Source organism: Thunnus albacares, chromosome 21 (assembly GCF_914725855.1).
Source record: "Thunnus albacares chromosome 21, fThuAlb1.1, whole genome shotgun sequence".
Taxonomy (NCBI): domain Eukaryota; kingdom Metazoa; phylum Chordata; class Actinopteri; order Scombriformes; family Scombridae; genus Thunnus; species Thunnus albacares.
Genome location: NC_058126.1, coordinates 9,921,367 through 9,940,260, shown reverse-complemented (window position 1 = coordinate 9,940,260; position 18,894 = coordinate 9,921,367). Strand labels below are relative to the sequence as shown.

Genomic DNA, 18,894 nt, shown 5'->3' with positions numbered 1-18,894 from the left:
AATAAGATATTGGAGGTGGAATCTTTGTCCATTCAATGGAAAGAATTAACATACTGGGCAAACTTAAGGGGACATAACGAGAATAATCCGGCTCAGAGTTTATTAAAACCACATCAAGAGAATGAATAAAAATAATAATAAATAAAGTCATTCTCTGTTGTCCCACCATGAACTCTAGAAGAAATAAGAGTTGATTTAAAAACTGGTAAAGAAAGAAAAAGAAGGAAAAAATACAAGCAAAAATGAAGTCAAAGAAGGAAATTATTCAGGATATGTTAATGTATATACAGATGCATCTAAGACATCAGACGATAGAGCAGGGACAGTGTTTATCATCCCAGAATTGTAATGTAATGTCAAATAAAAGGGTTAGTGATAACTTAGCAGTATATACAGGAGAACTGTTAGCTACTCTACTCGCTCCAAGATGGATAGAAGAAGTCAAACCACTAGTGCACTAACGAGTATTACATACATGCAGTCAGATACAAAGCAAGACAGATCAAACAGTAGTCATAATTAAGAGAGCAGGAATAGAAATTAAATTCATGTGGATTCCTGCACATATTGGTGTGGATGGAAATGATCTGGCAGATAAATATGCAAAAGGAGCAACAGGAAAAGGAGAAATAAGCAGGGTTGTAAAATATAGCAAAGCTGAGGTTAAAGGTGTAATCGAATCAGAAATGAAAAAGAAACGGCAGGAAGAGTGAAATACAGGAAATGAGGGCCAAGCATTCAAAGGAGAGCAGGAGAAATGAGAGGAAGCAAAAGAAATAGAAAGGAAGAGGACATTATATCAACAATGAGGTTTGAACATTAAACATAATGAAAAAGCTTTATTAAAACAATGTGGACTACAGGAAACGGTGCAGGATGTATTTCTTTACTGTCCCACATATCAACAAGAGAGGCAGACTCTTAAAATTACACTTAAAAGGACTCACATGACACTTTTGTATTAGGTAAATGTTGCAGAGGAGTTCAGGTGATGTAAGGCAGTGGTTGTCAAACTTTCTCATGTCAAGGACCCTTAAACTGACACAAATTAGACCACAGGCCCGCATTTGATAAGATTTTAGATGTTTTATTACAGAAAGTGTATGAAACCATGACCAAAACAGTCATACATTCTGTCATTGTGTTATAGGTGGAATCATAATGAAAATAAATGATTCCTCTGTTTGCTGGGGACCCCCTGGAACCCTTCAAGGACTCCTGGGGGTCCCTAGACCCCACTTTGAGAAGCACTGATGTAGGGTGCAGGGCTATTGACAGGAATTAATAAGAGAATTTAATGTAATAGTATAGTAATTGGTCTGATTCACACTCCAATCCAGAAGGTGACGGTAATGCATCTAAAAGCTGTTTGCAAGCCGCCATTAAAACAACAAAAGAAGAAGATTTTACCCCGTTAGGCGCAGGATGATGACGTCACGTATAGCAACTAGAAGTTGCTACTGAGGCAGAAAAGTGCGTAGCTGCCTGTTTGATGCTCACACAGTTTCACAGCCAGTAAAACATCCACAGACAGTTTTTTTAACGATGTCCTGGTTTAAATCTGTGTCGTACGGAGGAGGAGATGTTTTCGACGAGAGCGGAGACGAGCTGAGTCTGCAGAGTAAAGAATGGATATCCAACATGAAGAAACGTGTCAAGGTAAACCTGAAGCGGCTTCACAATTTTTTGTTTTACGAGCTCTAAATCAGTGAAATTACTATTGTTTACAGAGCTGGAGGGTTGTGTTAAGTGTGTAAATGTGACTGTGGGTGTTGTTGTGTGAACAGGATGGTTATGTGGACGGTGTTGACGCCGGAGAGGAGGCCTCACTTCAGAGGGGTTTCGACCTGGGATTCAGAGAAGGAGCAGCTCAGACTGTAGCTGTGGGCCGCCTCAAAGGAATAGTAAGGTAAACCATTTAACTTATATAGAGATATATGTAGTTATCTGCATTTTTAGGGTGGTTATGTTAAGTGTTTCCCAAGGACCATTGATTATATTCTGCTAGATAGATGCATACATACATACGTACATAGTGAAATTAAAGTCAAGTCAATGTTTATTATTGAGGTCGTGGTGGATGGTGGTGTACTGAAGAGCCTTATATTCAATGGTGTTCCTAACATTTTGCCCCCATCATATGTTAATGCAGTAAATATTAGGAACACCATTCGATATAATGCACTCCAGTACATCACCACCATCCACTACGACCTCAATAATAACCATAAAATGGAATTATCACATTTCTGACAACATCAACAAAAACTGAAAATGTATAAGCGTCATTTAAAGTATTATTGGATCATATTAGATTGCACATATGTTCTTAATAAAGTAGCCGGTGAGTGTATATTCTGTTCCAAAATATGTTTAATTAACAGTTTTCTCTCATTTTTCTGCTTTTCTCCCATTAAATACTGGATGCTTTCACCTCTCCAGGCCTCTAAAAATATTTCAAATGAAAACAATCTAGCTGTGATTAGAGGTCACAGTTAGACATTGCTTCATTTTTAAGGAGTCACCAACCAAAATCATTGAGAACCACTTATTTCCGTCATCTTCCTGACCAGTTACTTGTATTATAATTGTTTTTTTTTAGCTATAAACTCATGCATGTTGGTGGTTATTAGTGTGTAGCTTTAGTGTCTCTCATGTGACAATATTTTCTGTTATAATCATGCAGCAGAACTACTATTATTAACTGTTGTTGCGGTTAATAATAGAAGTTAATGAACATCAACCAGGAAACTTATCAACTTGTTGTTTTTTAACATATATAATCACATATATCAGAAAAGAGTATCTGGTTATTTTTTCAGCCTTTCTGTTTGTGAACTCTTTAAAAACACGAGATTTCAGCTTCTTTCTTGCACAGAAACATCATGAGTCTCTTTTGTATTGGCTATTATTAAAGTCTTTTTTTCTGTTAGTCAGATGGTTCTCCCAGTCACTTCTCTGTCCTATTGTATCTGACACTGTTGCCTCTTTGTGTCTCAGTGCTATATGGTGCTGGTGCGAGATCCAACATCCGGAAAACCCCGTCCCAGCCTCTGTGACTGACCTCCTGCAGCGAGTTACACAGCACGAAGACGCGATCACAGAGGGCATCAAGAGGGCTTTGGAGAATCCTCCTCCCAGTGTGAGCGACGTCTCGGAAAGCATGGAGGATCTGGAGATGGATCAGGGAGATCAGGGTTGTTGCGGAGAAGGATGCAAAGAGGCGGACTGCTGCAGGAGAGGAGAAAAAATGGACCAGGACTTTCCTCACCAGCCACAGAAGCAGTATTCAGGGTCCAGTGACTGCTCCTCCAGCTCAGGAGAAAGTCTTGACAACCTCCTGCAGCGCTGCGTGGATTTAGTGTCGGAGCTCGGACTGCCGCAGGAGCTGATCGCTCACATACAAGAGTTGCAGAACATGTAGTGACTGAAGATCAGAGAGCAGAGTCAGAGTGCGTTTGAACCCTTGAATGGACACCATGAGCTGTGACACAAAATAGGTTTTAGTGTGAATTTCTTTCACACAGAAATGAAGTATTTTTGATATTATATAAAATCATATAATTTGTATACTGTACAATGGTTGAAGATTTTATTTTAAATAAAAATGGATTTGCTATATTTTACTTATTCTGTTCTCATATATTTACATCATTGTCCACCTAAATGAAAAAAACACATTTATATTAGGGCTTATTTAGTTGCTTTTTTATTGTCTTTTCATGACAAACAGTCCAAAACAAAGATGATTTATTTTACCATCATGAGACAGAGAAAAACAGCAAATCCTCACATTTCAGAAGCCAAAAACAGCAAATGTTTGGCATCTTTCTCCTAATATTGACTTATATTAATCAGTTATCAGAAATGTTCCGAGTTATTTTTCTGTCGATCAACTTACCGACCAATCGAATAATAGTGCCGGCACTGACATACTGTAAATACCAAAATACATGTGGCTTTTGTTTTTTCAGTATATTTTTTACTTTTTTCCATTTAATCAAACTGTACTGAAACTATAAGCAGTCCACACATTTCATCATTCCCCGACCCCGGGCCACAAACTAAACAAAGACACCAACAAAAAGCAAAAACAGCACTCTAATTATATAGGATGAGCCAAACTGTCCATAAAACTTTTTTTCTAAATAACAGAACGTCTCCTCTTTCTGGCATTTTGCGTTTTACAAAGACAAGATAAAATGTGACCAATGTTTTGTTTGAACAGGTAGCAGAAAATATTCTCATGCACTGAAATGCCATTCTATATAAAGGGCTTTTGTTCATTTATTTGTTCACTTGTTTCTTTTTGAGCGCACAACTCAAGAATGTGGCCACATTTGTTTGCCTGGATCCAGACCTTTGAATCCGCCTACTCCGAGTCGAGCTGACTGATTCTGTTGAAACAGTAATGAGTTGACTTTTCTGTCTGATATCAGGGAACAACTTTGTTCCCTCTTTAACAAATCTTTATATTTTCATTCAATAATAACAATGAAAACATTTTTTAATCACAGTACTGTACCTAAACTAAAATGTATATAATTTTCTTTGCAAGTAGATATGACAGGATTAAACTACATAACAAGACGAACAACAAACAAACAAAAAAACCCTCTTTTTTTTCAAATTATCTTCAACTTTCCATGCCTATAATGTGCAGCATTTACAGTCTGTAGGGCTATTTGCACTGACAATAATTATCAGTTACTTTTTAAAAAGTCATTTATTAACTGTTGAGTCCACAATGTATGGAGGACCACAAATGTCATGGAATGGCTAAAAGGAGAAGTTAAATTGCATAGCTAATATGAAAAGTAAAAGCAGCAGGGAAATAGAAATGCAAACGGGACTGTAATTTAGTATATTAATGTAACGTAATTTTGTAATTGTAATTCTGTAATGTAGTCTATTTATTTATAGATTAATTCATTAATTTGTGTACGAATTTAGCAATTATTGTCTTTATTGTACAATAAATTATTAATTAATTAGATGCTTTATTACTATTTCCATGATACTTGTGGTCCTCCACAGCTGGGAAATGGAGATGCAAATGAGAAAGGGATTTTCCATTTTAAAAGCCAGATTAATTCAATTTGCGAATTTAGTTTATTTCTCTTTTAAAACTGCATTGTCAAATCGATTTTGAAATTTAATTATTTATGTAGGAATTCATTAATGTATTTTTAAATTATGTACTTATTGACTGTTTTATGTTGTTTTTGTAAATCCTGTTTTAATTTGAACTATTTATTGATGATTAATATTTAATTCGTGTTTTATATTGCCCATTAAAATATCAATTGATTAGTTTTTAATTTAGTCTATTTGTTTATGGATTAATAAATTAATTTGTAAGCGAATTTACTAGTTATTGTCTTTATTGTGCAATCAGTTATTAATTAATTAAACGCTTTATTACTATTTCCGTGACAGTCGTGGTCCTCCATACTCATGAGGATGACGTCATGCGCTCGGACAGAGCGTGACCCTGCTGCTCCGGCTAAGCTAAGGGGCTCGTATCGACAGATGTAATATAAACACGCGCTGTTTATGAAGTGTGTCGCGTTAAACGGTAATGTTTCCGTCATTATAGGGAGTCACCGGTGTGTCCGCGGTGTTTCTGATGAGTGGCGACCTCTCCGGGTGGCGCATGTTTGTATTTTAAGTTCACCGTGTTGCTAGCTGGCTAGCTTAACTACAAGCCTGTTTTCCCTGCGAAGCAAAAGTGAAAGAGAAATCGCAGCTTCATGATTGAAAGCTTGTGGAGTTTGTCTCCATTAAAGCTCAACCGAGGTACGTATCTCGTCTTTATTAACGTGACAGTGACAGTTGGCTATGTGTTGTGTGAAATATGTTATGTATTAACGTCTTTCCTTGTGTTTCAGTGGCACTAAAATGTGAGTTAGTTATGATTTTATACACTAAATACACAGTATCGCGCTACAACACGCTGTATTCTGTTGGTTGAAATCTAAAATGCTTCCCGGATAGATTTTAGAAATGTAGAAAGGTTTCAGCCAAAGAAGTGAGCCTATAATAATGTACAATTTCTGCAATTGGCACTTAAGCACTATATATATATTTATATATATTTTATTATGACGCCAACACATTTGTCCGCACCCAATACCTTTCTGAAATCCTCAAGGTGTTTCTAATAATATCAGAGTAGAGAAGATAAAATATCACGCTGTGATATAAAATAATATAAAACAATATAAAAGTGTTCCTTGTTCCACATTGTCCCAGTTCATGTGCTTTTCCTAATGTGGGACAGTTCAGGCTGAAATATAGTAAACTCATTGGGAAACTAAAAGGTCTAAATCACCTTAATCTATACAATAAAAACCTCCAGTTTATGCTCACATTTGGTCATTTCAGTAAATATAGTGTTTTTGCTGTCACTGATAGTATAGTAATGTATTATGTATTAATATTAGTAACAATATAATTTGCAACCTGCCTTAAAATAAGTAAAAATTAAGCATTACAAGTCTAAGACCCCTCAATAACTGCTGGTATTGTACTTAAATGCATATTTCATCAATTTTAACAACATATATGACTGTCCGACATTAAAATAACCCTGATATCCCACATTGCAAACCACATTTTCTAAAGTGGGACATGTAAAATTGACTGAAATGGAAAAAAAAAAAAGAAGTGTTCATAATGATTGTTTTGTGATAGTTATGAGAATGCGGTGTTTCCCCTAGAATTTTTCCCAGGCTTGGTGGTTTGCACCGAAAAAACCCTAAATAGACGAGGTACTCATATCGCGCCAAGAGTTTCCCTGGCAACAACACAGAGGTTGACTCATGTTTCAGAACAGTGCAGCACAGAGGCTCCCAAAAACATATGATTATTGATTTCCAAATGAATGGATATTAGGTGTTATTTTTGGCATTAAAGAAAAGGTTTTTTTTGGCCCGGTGGGGCCTCTTATAGGCCTGGTGGCCCACCAGGCCTGTACAATCATAGGGGAAACACTGGAATGAACTATCTCATTGTGATGCTGTGTATATGTAACCTGTTCTCAAGACTCTCTCTCTTGTTGTAACACCACGAGTCTTCAAGTTACTCATCCAGTGATGTTGCACATTCTTCCTGTAGGTGTCAATCCCTTGACCCTCTTCGTCATGGACTCCTGAAATCTCCAGCCTTCAGCGACTCATCAGGTCGCTCGCTGTTGTTTTGGAGCAGAGGTCATCGTTCAGCCTGATACCTGTCTGACCTCCCAGGCCGAGGGAGCGAGCAGATGGGGAACAGTTGCTGTCGCGCTGAGAGTCCCTGTGGCAGTGAGGAGGAAAGAAGCGGTTTGCTGAAAAATGACTCAAAGGCCACGACGGCCACGGGCGAAACCACTGTGGTGGGCACGTGTGGTCCTGAAGGAGGTGATGACGTGAGGTGAGATAACCTGTGCAGTGATGATTCCCTTTTTTTTGAGCCCCTTTTTCTTACCTCAGTACTGTGTTGCTCCATGGTTCAGTCATAGCTTTTCCAGCAGTTGGTTACTTCCTCAAAGATATTTATAATCCCACAGATGAAGAGTGTAGAAGGGAGCAGAGTAAATCTTTTCATGTCCTTAAGGGGCAATTTGGCTCACATGCAGCAACCATTAATAATAAACTTCACTGTTACTTGTCATCAAAACCATCTTGAGAACATAGTGAGAAGAAGAAGAAGGCCAGAAACCAGCTGACACCCCTGCTGCTTTTTTTATGTAAAAAGCAAATAGCCAATGGAATAAAAGATGGCGCTCATCTGTTAGTTAGGAGGTGAAACATCCATCCTGATTAACTCTGAGCTTTCTGTGTGGCCCTGACTTGATACAAGCCGTGAAGATCATTTAATTATGTAAATATTATATAACATATTCACAATTTTTAGCAGTTGGTGTTTGTTTTTCAGACTGAAGTAATCAACAGATCGTAGCTGCTGAAAGTGACTCAACAAAGGAAGTTTATAGCACTTACGAAAGATATTTGTCAGCGTTGAAATTTACTTTAGATTCTTGAGGATTAAAAGGCTGTCTAACTGTCTGTCTGTGAAAATATTGGATTTAAACATTATTTTTGACTCAGGCTAACATTTTATCATTCTGGGCAGACTGGAGACATCTGTGAAATGTTTGCACAACTTGTAATGTTATAACAGTGAGTCATTTTCAGGAAGAGAAACATTTTTTTTTTGTTATTACACCACACACATGAGTGAAAAGTGAAAAGAGAGCTTCAGAATATTATTGGTGGTCACATATCTAATCATGAAAAAGGCTTTTACTCAAGATATGAAAAGCTGTAAATTAGTGAGGGCTCTGTTATGTTTTTGTCGCGTTATGTGATCGCTTTGCTCATGCTCTCCGTGTTGTGTCACTTAGGAAAACAGCTGATGAGGCCAATATAAAGGCTGGGGCTGTGCAGGTGAAGCAGAGTCCTGAGAACGGAGAGACGGAGCCCGGTAACACTCAGGAGAACGGACCCCTGCAGAAGGAAGGCACACCGACAGCGACGTTTTCTCCCAGCAAAGGGCCCAAACTTAAAGAAAACTCCACCAGAGCACAAGATAAACATATAAAGGGAACCCCGGCCGGCAGCGGACAAGCTGAACCTCTGCATTGCACTTTAAACGTCCCGCAAGAAGGAAGCGCTGCAGATGATCGGGAGGGTTTCGCAGCAACAAATGCGGCGACGGCGGAAGAAAATCCAGCTGCAGTGCAGGATAAAACCCCAGATGGCATCACACAAGCAGCCGAGGCCAAAAACACTTCCCACACTGAGACAAACGCAACAAGAGAGCACATTACATTGGACAGTAGTCACAATGATAATGAAGACGCAGCCTTCAAAGTCACTATTGATGATACTGCAGCTGAGCCATCGGGGGAGTTTTCTCAAAACAATGAAGTGTTGTCTGTGCCAAACACTCAGCTCGCCGCAGCAGCTCGTCAGGTGTCGTCCGTCCCTGTGATTAGTCAGGAGATCCACTCAGAGTCTAGCTGGTAAGCATATTTTTTGCTGCACAAAATTAGGTTTATTTTTCTGGGTTTTATCATTTTTAATACCTCTAAAACTTCTTCCACTAAAATTAGACGACCTGTGATGGGATTTTCCACATCTAAAAGAGATACCATCATATATATTTATTCTAGAAGAAGGTAATCTGATTATTGAGGTCTTTATATCTTCCATTTCACCCAGACTTATCTGTACAATTGGGGAAATATGACAAAATAACTTGTGAAATAGTTGAGATTTTTGCCGTTCAGTCCAGTATATGTGGAGGAGGTTTTGCATTACTGAGGCTCTGTTGCAAAATAAATGAGCAAGTGCTGCTTAATGACATTACTGAGAATATTAGATTATATATTACATGAATTTGGCAGAAGCTGACTTACAGTAAGTGCAGATTTCATAAAAACTTGGAAGAACATTCCTCTCACACAAACAACTCAGAGTACAAGTTTTTTTTTTTTGTGATAATATAAACAGACACTCCCCACTGGTTACAACATCTGTAATGGTTTATCAATTCACCTTCCAATATTTTGATATTAAACTACATTATGCTATGATAGAAGATCTGTGCAGTCTGCATTAACGTCTCTCTCCTTTCATCCTGTTTGTAGTGCTCTGACAGAGGATCCAGAGGCTTCTTCGGTGTGTAAGGAGGCCGATCCTGAAGACATAAAAAACCACGATGGGTCTGAGTCTCATCCTGGATCGGAGCCCTCAGGACTTAACGACAGCGGTGAGGAAAGAGACTCTGTCAGCGAGCCAGTGACCACAGATCCAGCAGACGCCAGCGAGAGGTCAGGTTCTGATTTTGTGACATCAAAACAAGACACTTGTTTACATAAAGTGTGTGTTTTTGTTTTTCTCTGTCTGACCACTAGGGGGCATAGAGACAACACTGCTTGTTTTATTAGCAGATTATTATCAGACTCCCCTTTTATGTTTTGCACTGCTCTTCTTTTCTTCCTCATATCTTCTTATTTACTTTCTCCTACAGTATTTGTACATATATTTGAGTGTATGTTTCATAATGTAAAATGTCATTGAAGTGGCACATTTAGTGTAATACGTTTATAATATATGAATAATGAAATGATTGTATGTTAAGCAGGAAAAGTGACAGAAGTGTTTGCTCTCTCCAGCTCAAAGTCCAATCAGGATGAAAAGCCTGATCCTAAATGTTCAACTACAAGCTCAAACGAGGTCCCGTCCTCGGAGAACATCACACAGGATAACGGGGTGGAAAGTACTTTGGAGGTGCAGAACAAAGATGTAGATGTTCCCAAGGAGAACAATGAGATGAAGGAAGAGAAGGAGGAGGAGGAGGAGGAGGAGGAGGAGGAGGAGGGGGCGGAGAAGGCTCCCACCGAGGCTGTGAATCAAGCCGACAAAGATGCTGAGACTCAGGAGGGAACTGGAGAAGAGCGGCGGGCGGCAGGGAACTCATCCGCCGATGTGGATGAGAAACCTGTCACAGAGAAGGGAGAGTTTTCTGAAGATGGTTTGGGGAACAGGTTTGTTAAGATCTTTTTTTTTTTTTTTTTATAGCTTTATAGTCCTGAATCTGATGTCAACACCACACCTGTTAGTCATTTTATTCGCTGAAAGACTCAGAGGCTGCAACGATGCTCCTGTAAACCTGAAACATAACGTCGCAGTGAGACACCATGCAGGAAGTGACTGTTTTATAAGTGGGAGGAAATGTAACAAATACACAAAATGACAAATTTCATTTATTCTTCCATTACAGAGACGTTGTTGAAACTAGTTGTGATTGTGCTCTGGGGTTTAATGTGTGTATGTGAACACTGATAACACTACAGAGTAACCACTGAGAATACACAGTTGTCCAGAAGAGAAAGTTATGGGAATTTATTTATAAAAAACATGGGAATTGTCGTGTATGGTATGCAAGATTGGTCAACAAATTCAAAAATAGTTTGTCATTTGTTTATTTTGGGGGGGACAGTTTTATTATAGTGTCATTGGAGAGTAGACAGGAAATGAAGAGGAGAGAAAGATGGTGTATGACATGCAACAACAACGGTCCGCTGCCTGAATCAAACTGCAGATGTTGCAGTTATGTTGCATTTTCTTCTTTTTTTATTTTATTACAGTTATAATTCTTCATTTTAAAGTTTGTAAATGTGTTAGCAGACAGTTGCTCATTCACACACGCAGCAAATACACACAAGCAACATTAGCATTCACTCTGAGTCGTGCATCTGTTCACATAAATTCAGGCCGATATTCACTCTCCTTTTAGCTCCGTATTGGACTCCACCTTATGAAACTCTAGTAGCAGCTAAATGCTTCACGACGTTCATGTTCTATGTCGCTAACTTTGCCGTTTGATGTTGTTTTACGCTGATACCAGCTGCTTTCTGTGGCAGAAACTGAGGTTGATAAGAGACGGTGAGAGTGAACCAAATCAAAACAATTTCATGTGGCGGAGGAGAACCGCAGTATCGGTTCTCATTCTCTGTCTGTGTGTCACTACGAGCGACCCCCCTTTCACATGTAATTTAAGCATTTCCTCTCATAAAACTATTGATTTAAGTATTGTGCTCATGTTTCATGTGTTGTTGTTTCCTCTTAGTGAAGAAGACCTGTACAGAGGAGCCGAGGAGCTGTCAGCATCTCAGACTAATAAAGCAGGACCTCCACCTGCGTTAGAAACTACACGTCAGTACATCAACATCACACATCTGTGTAATTAGACTGCAACAGAAAACACAAACAGCACTTCTTTTGTTTTGTCATGTAAGCAAAAAGACAAAAGTCCTTTTGTTTTGTCCATCACATCCTCTTATTCACTTTTCTCTTTCCTCACTCCCAAAAGTGGAGGACAGATGCAGTTTGGCCCCAGCGGTGGATATTTTGTCTTACAGCGAGAGAGAGTGGAAAGGAAATACTGCCAAAAGTGCTCTCATTAGAAAGGTCGGTGCCTGTGGCTCCTGGGAAGAAGTGTTTCAGATTAAAGCCAGTTGTTGTGTTTTTCGCTGTAATGGCTGAGAGACTTCCTGTTGTGTCCCTGTGTGCTGCTGCAGGGTTATAAAGAGATGTCCCAGAGGTTTGGCAGCTTGAGGAGAGTGAGGGGGGACAACTACTGCGCTCTCAGAGCCACGTTGTTCCAGGTGCTCTCCCACAGCACCCAGCTGCCTGCGTGGCTGCAGGAGGAGGACATCACTACGGTAAAGGCTCAGTTAATGAGGCAACGCCTCCCTTGGTTATTGTTGCTATGCCTGTCAACCTTTCCACCGTGGCATGGCACATAAACAGTCTATAATTATAACGCTACCACTAGACAATTCTGAGTAATTTTCTAAACAATACTTTGATTTCAGGCAACGTTTGACAAAAGCAGACTCTCATCCTAGCTGGTGATCATCGATTTTGTCGGCTTAAATGACAACTATGTAGTTAAATAAAGAAACATTTTTCTCATATTACAGTGTAGAGCTGTCTTTGTATTAATAGGGAAAAATGTAAGATCAGACTGTTATTGCGTTCTAACGTAACCCTGTTTGGCTGCTTAGTTTACATACAGTACAAAACTTTGGACACACTTTACTTGTTTCACTTTTAACGTCAGCTAGATTAGAAGAAGCTTCAAGATGATCTGATGTGTTTGTCAAACGTAACGCTAGTGTAATTATTACCCCGAATCCAATTTAAAGGAGACATATCATGCACATTTACAGGTATGTGTTTTTAGCCTGGGGCTGTACTGGAATATCTTTGCATGATTTACTGCAATAACCTGGAACAGACGGCCGTTTCTGGGCATGTACGATGAGCTGTCAGCTAGTTGGCAAGGTAGAAAAAAATAAGCGTCAGAGCAGGTTGAAGCCCCGGCTTTTAACTTGCAGGGAACATTTCTATATATGTTAACCTGAAGTTTTCCAACTTTGACCATGTTTAGCATAGATATCTGACATCACAACAGTGTATAAATAACAGATAATCACAAAAAGCAGGATATGTCCCCTTTAAGAACACAGCAGAGTGGAATGGCAGTCGTCAATAGAGGATTTTTTTATTTATATTACAACATTTAACCTCACAATAATAAAATGCTCCTTGACCTCAGAAGTCACTACTGCAGGCACTAAGCTGGTTAGCCAGACATGCTAACGATTGCAACTTACGTAAAAGTAAATAAAAACCCAATTTAATTCATTCCTCACATTGCTTTTATGTTTTGTGTTTTGGACCAGCTAAAAAAGACGCCACCCACCAAACCGCTGCATGCGTACTGCTTCAACATGCAGAGAAATAGAGGACTGTCAGTTTCATTAGACAATTAAGAGCAAATAAAATAAAAAAACTTAACTTGCCTATATGTTAATCATGTCAGTGCTTCGGCTCCGGACGACACATCTGGTCTTACATCTTAACATTTTAATGCTTTGTGTTTACAGCTGCCGAAGGAACTTGAGGCCCAGGAAGGGCTGATAAGTCAGTGGACATTTCCTGGGGAGTGCCTACAGGGAGATGGGACGAAAGATGTCACCCAGCAGCTAAAAGGCTACGTGGAGCTTCTCCGAAAGAAGGTAGCGCTTGTACATCTGCTCAGATGATACAGTGAGAAAATATTTTTCAAGACAGAGCGATTAAACCACAGCACTATTTTTAAGCCATCAGTGGACACTGAGGGTATTGATATTCATCCACAGAGCTTTTTGGATGTGATTGCTACCACATGTTAAAGGGAGGTAGTTTGCTCCGTCTCGCATGGTTGTTTTTTTTTTTTTTTCTGTGTGTCATTAAAACAGCCCAGTAATACTCTAAAGGATTTGGAGGGATGGATGGACCCTCAGCCTCAAAGAAACAGTTTCAACTGTTAAAACCACAAGTGCCTCTTTACTATAACAGTTTGAGGCCCTTCGGCAGAATTTATAGTTAGTCGCTGCCACTGTTAGCTTGTGAGGAATTTTGGTGTTTACTGCACACACGTTTTTAAAAAAAAACAGACCTCTCTCGCTCTATGAGTGCTAGCTGTGTGCCTGCCATTATTGGTCACATAGTTACACTGTTGTGTTGTGTGTTATTCTGGTTTGCACTGGTTCCACAAGTATTGCTTTTTATGTACACTACTATATTTAGCTCCTCAAAAAACACCGGTTTGGAAAAGCTGATATTTTGTTCTAGTTGAGGTGATTCAACTCTGTGGGGATTTTTGAGGCTGTAGTTTCTATTGTTTGGATTAAAATATCCCCTGAAAGCTCCTTTCAGAGCAAATATTCCCAGGGACTAAATTAAGGCATTAAAATCGAGAACTAAAAGTCCTCTTTGCACTTCACTGTTTGCATTGTTACGGCATCTGAGGAACTCTGAAGATTCATCAAATAGACTGATGACAACTTGAAAAAATATGGCTTTGTTTGAGATGACACAACTCAGGCAAACACAAGTTATGTTTACACTTAGTGTTAACTCACCATTGTGTTTATCCTTGAGATCTAACAATGGTATTAAATGTATTTCCTTCCTGAGGAAACATTTGCAAAGCCTTGTTGCAAAGTTTGTCTTGTTGCAAAGTCGTCTTCTTTCCTGCCTTTTTGCTGGGGGATTGCTGCTTGTTTTTTAGGGCATTACAGCCGCTCGTAGATTAGTGGGGGAGTGGTTTGTGTATCGCGTCACCCAAGCGTGCATGCATGTGTGTCCCTGTTCACATGCATGATACAAACACACCCACTCATCAAAAACTGCTCCATAATGCTAGTAGAAACTCCATAGAGAACCATTTTAAATAAACCAGTCAATCAAAGTAGAGCTGCAACTATTTTGATTATAGAAGAATCATTTTTCTTTTTTGTTTTGTTCTGTTTACAAATTCTTAAATGTGAATATTTTCTGGTTGTCTGGTTCTGCTTCTATGACAGTAAACTGAATATTTTTGGGTTTTGACTGTTGGTTGGGAAAACATTTGAGGACGTCACCTTGGGCTTCGGGTTAGGGAGGATCAAGGAACTCCACTGATTTTACACATGAAACTCTGTTTACAGACTTCTGTGAACTGCACATGTGAAAAAAATTATAAAAAGCCTTTTGTGGCTCCAGAGAGAATCATGAATTTTGATAAATTTTCTCAAGTTATGTCACTTGAATCAGCAAGTTTGAAAATAAAAACAATATCCGTTGGCGTGGAGTTAGAAAGGAAGTGATGTTATCAGATCTCTGTAGCTCACTTCTCATCTCTGCTGGAGGCTACCAGCATAACACACTTGAGTCTGTACAGTCCAGTCAGTCGTCAATCGAGTTGATTTGCATTGTGGGTAATGTAGGTGACAGGTTTTGACAAGAAAGAAGAAAGCAAGGAATAAAACAGACGATATCTGTGATTCTGCTGCATCGATTTTAATACTTTTTTTTTTTAGAGTTGTCTATCATGAGTCTGAGAGCAAAGATAAATCAATAAAGTTCTCCTTCAATCCATCAAATTAGCCGTCGATATTCATCAAGAGGATGAATCCTGATTATCTTTTGTCTAACACCATCATCAAGCCACAGTGCAAACTTTGCACACTGGATATCTCATAATCTAATCATCGTAATAAAGCTGCATCAATGAGTAGACCAACAGAAAATTTAATCTGCAACTATTTTGATTATCAATTATCGTTATCAAAATGCAAAAATTCTCTGGTTCCAGCTTCTTAAATGTGAATATTTTCTGTTTCTATGTAAGTAAAGTGAATATCTTTGGGTTATGGACTGTTTGTTAAGATAAATCAAGACTTTTTAGGCTGTGTCTTTGGCTTTGGGTAGCGGTTATTGATATTTTTCACCATTTCCTGACATTTGTCGATTTATCGACAAAATAATTGACAGATAAATAGATAATGAAGCCCTACATCGTTAGTAATATTTGCTGAATGCCTCCAATTTAAATTTAAATAATGTTAGCAGAAAATCCTCACATTCATGAAGCTGTAACTAGCAAAAGTTTGGTATTTCTACTTAATAAGTGACCTCAGTGATCAAATGTTTATCAAAAATAGTCATCGATTCATCTCATTGATTTGTCCTCCAGTGGCAGGCGGCGGTGGACTGCTGCTCGGCTGCGGAGCGGCAGCAGCTGTGCGAGCACGTGTTCCAGGGAGGAGAAGAAGAGTTGGGGCTGCTGGAGGCGCTCAAGCTGCTGATGCTGGGCAGAGCGGTGGAGCTGCACGGCTGCATGCAGGGCGGCGGAGACGTCCCTTTATTCTGCTGGTTGCTGTTCGCGCGGGACTCATCCGACTGCCCGCGCTCCTTCCTCTCCAACCACCTCAGCCACGTGGGCCTCAGCGCCGGGCTGGAGCAGGTAAAAGAAACCTTTTTTTTTTTTTTTTTTTTAACGTGTCCAGATCAACCGCAGCTCACTTCGAAAGGTATTTGAGGGCGTGTTTTGCTGACGGTGTACAGATACTCCCTGGCAGGTGGGGTTAGGCTGGATTTAGACCAAAACGCCAGTCCTCCTGTTCATTTAGGCTGTGAGGGTTTTGGCCACAGCAGCCTGCAGCGAGGAAGTTGATCCAGAATCAACTTTCCGAGACATGCAACCTGACGTCACGCTGCAGTGGCCAATCGCAGCCGGCGATCAGACCGATCAGAGCTGTACAACACTGCCACGAGGCAGAACAAAGACCTAACTAGGAACTCTTTGTTTGATAATGTTAAAAGTAAAGTTTGACTTTGCTTTCGGCTTCCTGGCTCGATTTTTTTTTTAAAAAGACAAGAGAAAAAAAGAGAGAGAGCAGCTGTGGTCAAGCGAGCTAGAGAGGGAGTGGCGGTAGCGTGGAAAGCTGGTGAATCAGATCATTAAAATGTTATTTTCTGATTGTTTCACAGCAGTTACGTTCTAGAGGACAAATAAACCTGCCCACACACCTCTTCTCATCCCTACCGCAAACACCTCATCCGGCGTGAATGCGGCCCGAGGGTTAGTTAGCTTCGTCACTTACGTGAACCTCGATGATAAACATCACTTAAAAGATAGTAGCTGCTGGGAATTTCTTGACCTTTTGAACCCAGCAAAACATTTCTTTTGAAGTTAACAGTAGTCATCGTTAGTAATGAATAAAAACAGCAATTAACGACAGATGTCATGAGATCGGGTGTGTAGTGATTTCATAATCTGAACCCTGAACTGTACAACATGCAGGCGCTTGTGCTGTTTTCCCTCTTTCTCAAGCTGTGATGATGCTGCTGCTGCTGCTGCTGCTGCATCATCAGCCTCAGGGGTGAACAGGTTTCAGGAAGGGCATGTCGCTGAGTGATTTAATTGTTACATTCACTCTTTAATTAAAGCCTTTATAGACACGGTTCCCATAAAGACGCCCCGCCCGTTAAAATATCATGCTCGAGCAGCTGATTAAACATTGTGCTTTTGAAGGAGCATCCATTTTTAATCCGCGCTTCTCCGCAACTGCAATTATCTCCCTGCTTCGTTGCTTTCCGTGCAGGTGGAGATGTTTCTGCTGGGCTACGCCTTGCAGTGCACCATTCAAGTTTACAGACTGTACAAGGCTGACACAGAGGAGTTTGTCACCTATTACCCGGACGACCACAAGGACGACTGGCCGTCCGTGTGCCTCGTCACGGAGGACGACCGCCACTATAACGTGCCAGTCGAGGAAGCCGCAGAGCTACCCAAGGAGCTGCCCTCCAGCTGATTGCCACTGCAGAGAAATCTCCTGCCATAGAAACACTCCTCAGGTCGATCAAGATGAATAGATTTACACCAATTTAAAAAAAAAAAAAATGCTGATTTGAGACCCTGTGCAAGGTGTGGTTTACACATTTTTGTACACACTGTACTGTAAACAGAGTTTTCTATTTGGATATGTGTACATATATGTGCATCAGACGTTGGAGAGTCACCTCAGTTTGGTCGAAATTAGTTTGCAGGGTGTCGTTTTGAGTTTCAGCTGGAGAAAAAAAAACAAACGTTTTTCTTTGTAAAATCAAAATCAATACAACAGAGCTGCCAACAGCACAAACATGATTAGATGTTTGGTGTCTACACTGGAATTTTGGCACTTTTTTGATACAGATTTGTGTATTAATTTATTGTTTGATTATGTCCAAGAAACAAATGTATTTAGTGTGACAGACTTCAGGTGTCGAGTGAAACAGCTGAATCAGTCCGTGAAGGGTTTGATCATTTATCAGGTTTAACAACAGCTCACAACCAGGTGACGACCGGAGGACTCGGAAGATTAATCGCAACCTCTGTGTCAGAGGCGTGATTCGTCATGGTTTGTGTGTATGTTTCAAAGTGTGCGTGTGTGTGTGTGTGTGTGTGTGTGTGTGTGTGTGTGTGTGTGTCAAACTCAATGTGTAACATGTTGCCTTTAACCAAGCTGTTCTGAAGGGGGGGGGGGGGTAAAAAAAAAAAAACGTGCCAATGTTGCTAAGAAGGCAACAGTCAAACCACCAGCCGCAGGATTCAGTAGTGAAGGGTCGCTTGGTCCTCCATGTTGCCTTAGAAATAATGCACAATAAGAATGAATGTTGGTTATTAGTGATAAGAGGCTAATTGCCCTAATTCCAGAGCAGGTTAAGGTGTTAACAGTAACGTTGATTATGCTATTTGCAGGATTGTTCTTGCACTGTCAGATTTTTTGGATGGCGTTTGAATAAAATTAAAGTACAATTTTTGTAAGTCTTTTTTTTTTCTTCTTCATTACAAATGGTCCCTAATGTGCTGTTTGTTCTTTTAACTGATAATAGAGTAATAATCTTTGTCCATGAAAGACTTTTTGGTATAAAAAAAGGACTAAATATGTGTTCACACATTGCCCGTACACAACTTTATGTCCACTATTGTGTCACCTTCTTTAAATGTACAAGTTTCTGGCAATTTGACGGGTTAACTTTCAAACTT

General features: G+C 39.7%; 2 protein-coding genes across 2 annotated transcripts; both read left to right on the top strand.

Moving 5' to 3' along the window:
• The first annotated feature begins 1,415 nt into the window (after positions 1-1,415).
• On the top strand, positions 1,416-3,626 carry otulina (OTU deubiquitinase with linear linkage specificity a). Its single transcript, XM_044339757.1, has 3 exons — positions 1,416-1,659; positions 1,788-1,909; positions 3,001-3,626. The coding sequence occupies exons 1-3, from the start codon at positions 1,546-1,548 to the stop codon at positions 3,422-3,424; spliced, it is 660 nt and encodes a 219-aa protein (XP_044195692.1). The 5' UTR covers positions 1,416-1,545; the 3' UTR covers positions 3,425-3,626.
• A 1,832-nt stretch (positions 3,627-5,458) lies between these two features.
• Positions 5,459-18,667, top strand: LOC122972375 (zinc finger E-box-binding homeobox 1-like). Its single transcript, XM_044339408.1, has 11 exons — positions 5,459-5,799; positions 7,120-7,413; positions 8,387-9,007; positions 9,635-9,817; positions 10,163-10,534; positions 11,620-11,705; positions 11,863-11,960; positions 12,071-12,214; positions 13,445-13,576; positions 16,060-16,329; positions 17,471-18,667. The coding sequence occupies exons 2-11, from the start codon at positions 7,265-7,267 to the stop codon at positions 17,678-17,680; spliced, it is 2,265 nt and encodes a 754-aa protein (XP_044195343.1). The 5' UTR covers positions 5,459-5,799; positions 7,120-7,264; the 3' UTR covers positions 17,681-18,667.
• Positions 18,668-18,894: the final 227 nt, after the last annotated feature.

Excerpts from the sequence above, each read along its gene's own strand:
- otulina (XM_044339757.1), top strand. The coding sequence starts at position 1,546 with ATGTCCTGGTTTAAATCTGTGTCGTACGGAGGAGGAGATGTTTTCGAC. Across the intron at positions 1,660-1,787 it reads ACATGAAGAAACGTGTCAAG|GATGGTTATGTGGACGGTGT; the intron begins GTAAACCTGAAG and ends TTGTGTGAACAG. Across the intron at positions 1,910-3,000 it reads CGCCTCAAAGGAATAGTAAG|TGCTATATGGTGCTGGTGCG; the intron begins GTAAACCATTTA and ends TTTGTGTCTCAG.
- LOC122972375 (XM_044339408.1), top strand. The coding sequence starts at position 7,265 with ATGGGGAACAGTTGCTGTCGCGCTGAGAGTCCCTGTGGCAGTGAGGAG. Across the intron at positions 9,818-10,162 it reads CCAGCAGACGCCAGCGAGAG|CTCAAAGTCCAATCAGGATG; the intron begins GTCAGGTTCTGA and ends TGCTCTCTCCAG. Across the intron at positions 11,961-12,070 it reads AAAGTGCTCTCATTAGAAAG|GGTTATAAAGAGATGTCCCA; the intron begins GTCGGTGCCTGT and ends GTGCTGCTGCAG.